The sequence below is a fragment of the Dipteris shenzhenensis genome, chromosome 18 (genome assembly GCF_047967505.1).
Source record: "Dipteris shenzhenensis isolate YYH24624 ecotype China chromosome 18, Dip_SZ_1.0, whole genome shotgun sequence".
NCBI classification, from domain to species: Eukaryota; Viridiplantae; Streptophyta; class Polypodiopsida; order Gleicheniales; family Dipteridaceae; genus Dipteris; species Dipteris shenzhenensis.
Genome location: NC_141613.1, coordinates 39,008,626 through 39,019,181, shown reverse-complemented (window position 1 = coordinate 39,019,181; position 10,556 = coordinate 39,008,626). Strand labels below are relative to the sequence as shown.

General features: G+C 42.1%; 1 protein-coding gene and 1 non-coding gene across 2 annotated transcripts; both read left to right on the top strand.

Annotated features, from left to right (window-relative positions):
* The first annotated feature begins 1,757 nt into the window (after positions 1 to 1,757).
* Positions 1,758 to 1,830, top strand: TRNAR-ACG (transfer RNA arginine (anticodon ACG)). Its single transcript has one exon. It is a non-coding gene; the product is annotated as a tRNA-Arg (tRNA).
* A 673-nt stretch (positions 1,831 to 2,503) lies between these two features.
* On the top strand, positions 2,504 to 7,517 carry LOC147891210 (pentatricopeptide repeat-containing protein At3g26782, mitochondrial-like). Its single transcript, XM_087389376.1, has one exon. The coding sequence runs from the start codon at positions 3,243 to 3,245 to the stop codon at positions 6,633 to 6,635; it is 3,393 nt and encodes a 1,130-aa protein (XP_087245502.1). The 5' UTR covers positions 2,504 to 3,242; the 3' UTR covers positions 6,636 to 7,517.
* Positions 7,518 to 10,556: the final 3,039 nt, after the last annotated feature.

The window sequence follows — 10,556 nt, the reverse complement described above, 5'->3', positions numbered from 1 at the left end:
TAGATATATGCTTGAAGCTTATACAAAAGGCATCCTATAACTTGGAAACAATACATCCACTGTATGTCCCAATTCCTTATCCTATAATAACCTATAATAATACATAACTTATTTAAAAAATGAAAGAGTGCCCTTTGAAATAATTTATGGGAAGGATTAAGAATGGGCAAGTTATTAAATGGCCAGGGGTTAATGTAGAAATATGTAAGTATACTATGTGGGTTTAAATGGAGGGGTTTTTAATTCAAAATTTCAAGCTAAATATGTAGCAAAGTATTTACAAATGGGGATTTTTTAAAATAGAAAAGAACAAGATTTAAAAGGGTATCCATACAAAAGTATAGATAAGGTGTGTTTTAAAAACCCCTTGAATTGATGTCATATCTAGAGTTTCTTAATAGTGCACACTAGGATTGAAATGGCACCAAAATTGTATGGAGCATTTACAATTACTTAAAAATAATGATTTTACATATAGATTGGAACTACCTAAATGTAAAAATTTCCAAAATGCATTCCATACTAGTTTAATGAATTGCTTAAGGGACCTCATCTTGCACCTCTTGTTTATGAAGAGGCTCTAATAATAGTACATAAATATAATGGAATGTGCTGTGGATCAACAAAACAGATTGCCATGCAGATAGGGAATGTAAAGTACTTGTTAAAATTGGGATAAATTTTAAGAATCATTCCAGAGATGTATAGTTGCATATAATTGCAAAAAGATTGATAAGTGATTTCATATCAAAGTCTTAGACTCGATAAGTAGAGTGATTTCATGCATCCCCATACTCTCATGCCATAAGGTGATGACATGCATCTTTGTTAGCAAGAGAGAAGAAATGACCACTATGGTACACCAAATCCATTAAAATAGGAATGCATGGCTTTACTTATGAGAAACAAGGAAGCTAGAAGGTTTGCCAGGTATCCCAATATCCTATTTGCTAGTGAATGGCTGAAGACATGAATTGCATATCTGTGGTGAGCAGAGCTGTGCACTTTTTTGTACTCACACATCCCCTATTTACTAGTGAGTTAAGTTATCTACTAGTGAGTTGAGTATGCACTTTCCTATACTCACATATTAGAATGCAACCAAAAGATTTCTCACATACATGCAAGAGTCTCGACTTTTAGTTTATATAATGCTAATGCAGTTTTTTGTTGGAATTTGATCTTTTTGGGCATCTAAGATTGTATCACTCCTTTGGCAGTGCCAGCAAACTAAGAGCTCAAAACTTGAGACAAGGGTGCATCTGTGCGCTGTAGCGTAAAATTGATTAAAGTCTCAAAGGTCAGGCACATCGATTCCACGTTGTTGGCGACAAAGCTCTTTTCTTGGACCTTCACCCGGGTACATAAGATCGTGTACATGTAATGCTTTGCAAAGTATTGCTTCCGGTGGCTTTACATTGAATCTCACGTCCATTATGATTCTGCATCTATCTAGACTATGGGAACGGGAACTGAGGTTGAAGAAAAGATCACAGTGGTTTGCAAACTGAGGTTGAACTGCACAGTTCTCAGAGCATTCTGATGTTCAAAGATCCTTGTGATTTCTTAGGAATGACATTCTCGTAACGTTGAAGTTCAATGCTTTCCCCTTACGCACATTCCGAATGCTCCCTCTTCCTGCGCTTACCATCTCCGCTTTTCGCACATATCGGAAACGACCACGCTTTCTCCGTTGGTCTGATTAACGGGGGGAATAATAAAGTTATAAAACTTACTCGCAGATATGAGTCGTCAATGGTCCTGTGGCCCAATGGATAAGGCGCCGGTCTACGGAACCGGAGATTCTGGGTTCGATCCCCAGCAGGATCGGTTTTTTGATTACAAGCGTTGGGTAATGGCTTATATTTCGTCCTTTATTATTTGTCGATTTTTTGATCGAAGGCCAACAAAGGCTTTTATTCCTCTAAATCCCAAGTTTTCTTATAGCAACATCGTTTTTTTTAGATTGCACTCCAATAAAGGCGGCTTTTATCATCAATGCCTCCTTTAGAGGGAGTGCCATAGTGGACGATTGAAACTCTTTTGTGAATTTCCATGTATAATTTTAAATGTGTTTCAAATTGCCCTTTATGAAAATCATCCTACAAAAATTGCCTTGTAATAGCTTTAAAAAAGAGGTTGTTTTCTCCTTCGCATCTAAAAAGTGCTCGCTTTACCACTATACTAGGAGGCAGTGCCCATGCGCACTCTTGTTCCTCTTTTATCCCTCTAAATCCCTCTCTTTAAGTTTTCTTATGGCTCTTACACACCAAGCCACTGCCTCAATAAATTTTAAGGTTGGTGTGAACTTGTCAACACCATCCATGTTGGCATTAAATTTTCATCAAGAATCACCCAAGTGCTTGGGCAGGGGACGGCATGATTCGCAAGATCGCTTATAGGTATTAATCTTCCCATAGATCTGGGCCATACATCTTATGTGAGCTGTCATGCACTTGATGACATGATGATGATCTTTCTATAGATCTAGGCCATACATCTTATGTGAGCTGTCATGCACTTGATGACATGATGAAGCCCATGCATGATCTTAACATATGTGCATGATGGAATTGTTCTCTTGAAGAGTATGTCCTCCAAAGTCCACTCTCTTGCTCAGGCTGGATGGAACGTTTGGACGGCTTGAGCTTTCACAAACATCCGGTGGTTGTAAAAGCACCTCGTTGCAAGGATCACCGAACTCTCTGCAAGACTGCCATGTGGAAGTACCCCTTCTTCCAAAGGGATGGGCGGATGTTTGTGGATCTTACCTAAGAACTGCATCTGATGAAGTGCAGCTTAGACTGGGAAAAATGTCTCATGCTGGCACTTCACTGCACCCGATTGGCGCATTCATCCTTGGAGAATGCTAGCTACGAAATTATTGGGTTACACCTTCGATTTCGACGGTGAACAAACACTTTTGAACTACTATTTCAAGCCAGAAATGTGTCACAACATGTGCTTGTTCTCATCGTTTGAAACAGAGGCAGAATTCACAACATTGGATTTTTGAAGACTTCATAGAGACACTAGGCATATTAGCTGATGTGGGCTACTGAGATTTGTGGAGTATACTTGATAAGCAGTTACGTTCTTCAAGCACCTTCTCATCATTTTGGTGCACATACCATCTGCTCCATGTACGTTCTTTTATTATGCAGTTGTCACTCTTCTCTTCTTTGATATATCTGCTCTGTGCATGGAGGGAGGGTACTGGAAACAGTGTGTTTGGTTAGTCCATGGGCCATTTCCAATTCTCTATACTTTATTTTTCAAACCTTGTCCGTCTTCGCTTCCCCTCAAACTTTTTATGTTCAAAGGGGAACGGTTATTTTGTTTTGAAAACCAAGGACAACTTCTTCTTAGCTCTCCTCTTGCTGGATCCTCTGGTGTTACGCTTGTGTATGGTCCTCTCTCTGCTTGCGTTTTCTTTGATTATGAGCCCTCAGCTTAAGGGGGCCTTCTGCATTCATTCCTTTGGTGCAGGCAGAGCTGGAAACGCAAGATTGCCTCAGCTGAATAAGGGTAAGAAAGTTAACGGCCATACAATGCAACGTGCACGTGAGCATTTTGTATTTGACACAAACAATTTGATGAACATGTACGTGAAGCGTGGGAGCATGGTGGAGGCTCGCCACATGTTCGACAGCATGCCAACCCGTGATGTGGTCTCATGGAACATTATGATCCTGGGGTATGCCAAGCAGGAGGAGAGTACACATGCTTTGGAGCTGTTCTCACGAATGCTGGAGGAAGGTGTCCAACCAAGTGATCAAACCTTTGTTGGTGCACTAAAGGCTTGCAGTAACCTGGCAGAGGGGAAGCAACTTGATGGGAAATTTCTGAAAAGTCTATCCCTGGACGAAGGTAGAGCCATCCACTCCGAAGTAGTAAAGAATGGATTCGAGTCAGATGTATTCGTGGGAGCCACTTTGGTGGATATGTATACGAAATGCGGGAGCATGGACGATGCACAGGGTGTCTTTGATGAATTGCCTCATCGGAATGTTGTTTCCTGGAATACCATGATTCTGGGGTATGCCAAACTGGAAGAGGGTATGTGCGCTTTGAAGCTTTTTTCTCAGTTGCACCATGAAGGCGTCCAACCAACTCACCGAACTTTTGTTGGTGCATTGAAGGCTTGCAGTACCCTGGCAACCCCAGAAGAGGGCAAGCAAATTGATGGGAAATTTGCAAAAAAGGCATGCCTAGAGAAAGGCAGAGTCATCCACTCTCAACTACTTAAGGCTGGCTTTGAGTCAGTTTTATTTGTGGGAAACACCTTAGTGGATATGTATGCAAAATGTGGGAGCATCAAGGATGCACGTTGTGTATTTGATGAATTGCCTCTTCGTAATGTGGTCTCGTGGAATGCCATTATCCTGGGATATGCTGAGCAGGAAGAGGGTAACCTGGCTTTGGAAGCGTTTGTGCAGATGCACCGGGAAGATGTCACACCTGATCATCGAACCTTCATTGGTGCATTGAAGGCTTGTAGTAGACTAGCAGCACTAGAAGAGGGGAAGACAGATGATAGGAAGTCTGCAAAAACAGGATGCTTGGAAAAAGTTAGAGCCATTCACTCACGAGCAGTTGTGAGACGCTTTGAGTCAGATGGATTCCTTGGAAACATCTTAATGGATATGTATGCAAAATGTGGTAATCTGGGGGATGCGCGGCATATCTTTGACAAATTGCCTCACCGTGATGTGGGCAAATGGGCTGCCATGATCCTGGGGTATGCGAAGGAGGGCGAGGGTGCCCTGGCTTTGGATTTGTATGCACAGATGCTTCATGAAGGTGTACAACCGAGTGCTCGAATATTTGTTGGTGTATTAAAGGCTTGCAATATCCTGGAAGCACTGGAGGAGGGGAAGCAACTTGAAGGAAATTTTGTAAAAACGGGATGGTTGGAGAAAGGTAGAATCATCCACTTTGAGCTAGTGAAGATGGGCTTTGAGTCGGACATATTTGTTGGAAACACATTGGTGGATATGTACGCAAAGTCTGGGAGCATGGAGGATGCTCTGCGCATCTTTGATCAATTGCCTCATCGTGATGTGGTAACGTGGACTGCCATGATCCTGGGCTATAGCAACCAGGGAGAGGGTGGTATGGCTTTGGATTTGTATGCACGGATGCATCTGGAAGGTGTCGAACCAAATGCTCGAACCTTCGTTGGTGTTTTGAAGGCTTGCAGCAGCCTGAGAGTACTAGAAGATGGGAAGCAAGTTGACGGGGAATTTTCGAAATCAGGATATCTGGAAAAAGGTCGAGCGGTCCATTCTCAAATAGTAGAGAGTGGCTTTGAGTCAGATGTATTTGTAGGAACCACCTTGGTGGATATGTACACAAATTGTGGGAACATGGAGGATTCATGGCATATCTTTGACAAATTGGCTCAACGTAATGTAGTTACTTGGAATACAATGATCTTGGGGTATGCTGAGGGAGGAGAAAGTGAAGCGGCTTTTAAACTTTATGCTCAAATGCAAAAGGAAGGTCTGTCACCCAGTAGCTTCACCTTTGTCGCCATCCTGAAAGCTTGTGGCGACACAGCAGCTTTGGAAACTGGAAGGGAGCTCCATTCTCAAGTTAACAAAGTTGGCTTTGAGACTATTTCAATTTTGGCAACCAGTCTTATTGACATGTATGCTAAATGTGGGTACATGGCTGATGCCCAACAGTTGTTCGATGCTTTGTGTGCAAGGGATATTGTGTCATGGAATACTTTGATTGCAGGATATGCCCGCCAGGGAGAGAGTGGACTTGTATTTCGTTTGTTTGAGAGAATGAGGCAGGAAAATATACAGGCAAACAGGGTCACATTTGTTAGTATTCTCACTATATGCAGTCATGTGGGTCTAGTCAACAAGGGCCAGAATTATTTTGACGCTATGACCAGACAATATGGCATTACTCCGAATATTGAGCATTATACTTGCATGGTTGATCTTCTTGGCCGTGCAGGCCAAGTGGGTGAGGCAGTGGCAATGGTGGAGAAGATGCCTTTCCAACCTGATGTAGTTTTGTGGTCTACTTTGTTGGGAGCTTGCCGGAAGTGGAAAAATGTAAAGGTTGGAAGGCATGCTTTTGAAAATGCAGTGAGATTAGACAATGAGCTTTCTGCTGCATATGTGTTGATGGCAAACATATATGCAGATCTGCACATGTGGGAGGAGTGTGATAAGATTCAGGTAATGAGAAAGAATGCTCCAGCGTGGAAGAAGCCAGGACAGAGCTGGTGGGCTGACCGTGATGGGACGGTGCATACATTCGTAATGGCGGATATAAGACATCCTCAGATCAAAGAGATATATGTAAAGCTTAAGGATCTTTCTACGAAACTGAAAGAAGGATATATGCTCGATTTGAACCTTGTCTTACAGGAAATATGTCATGATGAAAAGGATGACACTTTGTGTGGGCACAGTGAGAGGCTGGCTATTGCTTGTGCTCTAATTAATACACCCATGGGCACTCCCGTTCGTGTTGTAAAAAATCTGGGAGTTTGTGATGATTGTCACAAGGCCACTGCTCTTATATCAAAGATTGAAAATCGAAACATTATATGCAGAGATGCAAATCGTATTCATAATTACAAGGATGGAAAGTGTTCCTGTGGGTACTAGCATTATCGAATGGATCCTGTTCAGCAATGGAGTCTGCTTTGCTGAATAGAGGATGAGTTTGGGAATGTTCCTGGATTCATCTAGGTATATATTTGCTGAATAGAGACTCATTGGGCCATGAAGACAACCCTTGATGTCCTTTGACATTGGCATAATGTGTGGCAGATCAGCTGAATGATTCTGATTCTGAAGAGGTGTTTGACAGTGTCTGCTCAGTTCAACAGGCTGGCGTTCAAATCATCATTGCCTTCCTAATCACAATCCGGTCCAACCACTCTCCAGAATGAAGACTTGGGAAATCCTGCTCACTGCTACAACGATTTTGCTTTGTCTGCGTGATCAAATGTCAATATCACCTAAGGATAGTAACCTCAGGCACCGTGCAAAGGTACAGCCCCATTGTATGGGGTGGAAGGTTCCGGTGTCATTCAAGGCACTGCAGGGTCTGCGTCTATCACAGAGAAATCAAAGCCATCCAGCTTCTTTGATAGATCGAGACCTCGCGTGGAAACCCTCTCAAAGAACCATGGAAGTCCTACTGGAAGAAAAGAACGAACTTCTTCTTGGGAAGACTAAGTGCGCTCTGAGAAAGCCACGAATATGCCCTCCACTAACATGCAGGACTAGAGGAACATTCGTCAGTGTGCTCATCTGGTTGCCTGGTGTTACCCGTTTTGGGTGTTCATTTGCAGTGACACATAATAGGCTAGCAAGAAAACTTTTTGCTTGCGAGGTGGCAACGGCAGTTTTCAAAGGAATGGCTCTGAAAAAGGCCCAAAGACCACGGGTCTGTGACAGTCTGTACTCGACGTATAAAGTTGGCAGGTTTTCACGACTCTTTTGAGACTCAGTTTATGTCACATATGGGGTTGCTAACGAGTTTTTATATATGATTCTCGCACCTAGCTAGAATGATGCATATTTTCATATAATCCTTGCACATCACATCATCACCATCTAATTGATTTCTTGCCTCATCTTTGTTGTCTCTGTTTTGCTCTCTCCCTCATGTTCCTCATTCTCATGTCTTTCTTCTAGGCGTTCTTTTCCCTTTGATTTTTATTTCTATGACCGGCTCTATAAGTAAGCCCATTGACCACATAATTGGATACATCTGCATACCTGAAGGCATTGGGTTCCACGTCCTATCAAACTATGCGGACAACCAAAAGCAACAAAACAAACAAAACTCAATTGAGAAATTGTTGATGAGTGGTGACTGTAGCAACCCTGTCTTTGTATACCCGTACACAATTCCTCTCATCATTTCGACCATGTCATATCATGATTTTCAATTTATTTTTGGACTGTGCCTATTTTCTCTTAGCTAACATCCGCATCCTTGGAAGGTGTTAAATTCTTGTTGTCTTCAAATTCATGAATTGCAAATTCTGTTGGAATATGAAGCCAAAGTGAGTCAAAAATAAGTGTACTAGGTATCTAGGGGGTGTTTTATAGTCTAGTGAGTCCTAGACATGCCACGTGCCACTCTGGCCTTCTAGAGTCTAGTGTCACACTATATAGTGTTGTACTTGTCTTAAGTCTTTTGATATCAGTCAACATCAAGCTATCTATATGTGAGTATTTTGGTTATCATTGCCTAGCACTTGTTCTTTCATTTTCCTTTCCATTTTGCTTTTCATTATGCTTTCCACATTTCCATCCGTTCCTAGCTAGCTACTAGGTCTCTTCATATGGTATCAGAGCCATGTTCCTAGTCCTGCTCTCTCTTTCCCTTTCCCTTCCAAGAGATTGAGGTGAGGGAGGTCAATGAAGCTACTCTAACTCCTCCTCCTTGGAAGGCTACTCTCTTCTCTCCTTCCTTGAGCTCTCTTCTCCACGCCATGATTTGCCACCTCTCTTCTCCTTCCTTCTATATCTTTCTGTGACCTGCAGATGATGTGACGCTTCTATCCGGAGCTAGAAGTAGAATCACGGCTTTGTGTCTTCAGCAAAGTTATAGAGGACCTTGAGTACTACAAATTTCATTTTTACATCATTGCAATCTGAGTTTTCTGTGAAAAGTTACAGCCCTTGCAAGAAGTGATGAAATTTATTTCTGCGCATGAATTTTGTTCTGGAGCTCAACGATTTGACAACCCAAGCATGATGCAACTAGCTCAATGTGGAGCTGTCCATCCTCTTCATCGTTGACCTCTGCTCCAGCTCGCCATTTACTCCTTCTGTCCGACATTCTCTTGGAGTTGTTGCCCGCAAGTTCGTGCCTGCATTCTGCCCATCATTCTCTTGGAGCTGCTGTCCACGTTGCCTCTATCTTCTTTGCCTGTCACTTGATGTGAGCTCTTGACATTACATTGCGGTGACTCCTTCACGTGACTACTCCAAACTTTGGTGAAGACTTCCCGAGCTAAATGTGAGTTCTCCGATACTACTCCGACACACTCCACTACAGTGATCTCTCTGGTTAGTGTATTACATCGAGCTTGATGTAGACCACTCCACATCAACAAGTGACTTCTTCGACATTGCTTATTCGATCGGTGCCTGAGGTACTTCGCATTGATTGACTTTTCGATTGGTCATGGTACTTGAGGCTTCTACTTCGACATTAGTGACTCTCCTTCCTGTATTTTGAGAGTCATCATGTAATTGCTTCATGTAGCTACCCATGAACTTCACCGACACATATTTTGGAGCATTCCTGCCTAGCGCTTCATTGACAAAGAGAGATTTTTATTTATTACTACACGCTTGATGTATTTTGGGGTCCTCTATCCTGGGTAGTCTCCGTAAAATGATATGTATTGAGTGTTTGGTTTTCATTGAGTCTAAAGGTCCTCTGCCTTGGAAAGTCCTCTTAAAAATATGTATTGGTTTTTCTCTTCTTCTTTTTTGTGGCTTCCTAACATGTTCTGTTATGAAGCCAAGGGGGGATGTACTATGCGAGCCATATGTATTGGCTTTGATAGGTCTATTTGTTTATCAGGCCTACTGGCTTGAGAGTTTCAGGATGTTGGTGCATTGGTCTCCTAGACCTCTAAGTTGGCCATGCATCCATGCATGATGAGCCGCTGAGCCATGCTAGATGAGATTTCTATGTTATGCTCACTAGCCTCTGAGCCATGCTCACTTGCCTCTGAGATTGTGTGGGAACCATGTCTAGTTCTAGACCGGCATGCACAGTTCTGATGACGGTCATTGTCATGTTCTGTTCTTGGTTCCATTCCAGTAGTCTCTCACCTTGCCTTCATGGGGGGGTGTTGGAATATGAAGCCAAAGTGAGTCAAAAATGAGTGTACTAGGTGTCTAGGGGGTGTTTATAGCCTAGTGAGTCCTAGACATGCCACATGTCATATTGGGAGTTATCCCATATACACTATGGCTTTCTAGAGTCTAGTGTCACACTATATAGTGTTGTACTTGTCTTGAGTCTTTTGATATCAGTCAACATCAAGCTATCTATCAAGCTATCTACATGTGAGTATTTTGGTTATCATTACCTAGCACTTGTTCTTTCATTTTCCTTTCCATTTTGCTTTTCATCATGCTTTCCACATTTCCATTCTGTTCCTAGCTAGCTACTAGATCTCTTCAAATTCATTTGTTTGTTCTTGATCATTTGAATGAAAAATGAATTATTCTGCATCAATATCCCACTTCTCTCTAAATATATTTATACCATCTCATTTCTATACTACTATATGCTCCTATAATGGAAATTGCACTTGCATACATTTGCATGAGCAAAATTTTGGAGAAAGATAGCGAGCAAAAGTGTTCATTATTGTATATTTTTACCACTCTGATGATTCTTTTAGCAAATCAAATCTCTCGTAGGTTGAATATTGTAGAGGCTGAACAACCCAATAATGCAAGGCTAGTAGGGAGTTTATCCTTAAGACAACCACCAGTTTCAACCCATGACATGTGACCTAACAGAATAAGTACCATGGCCGAGAG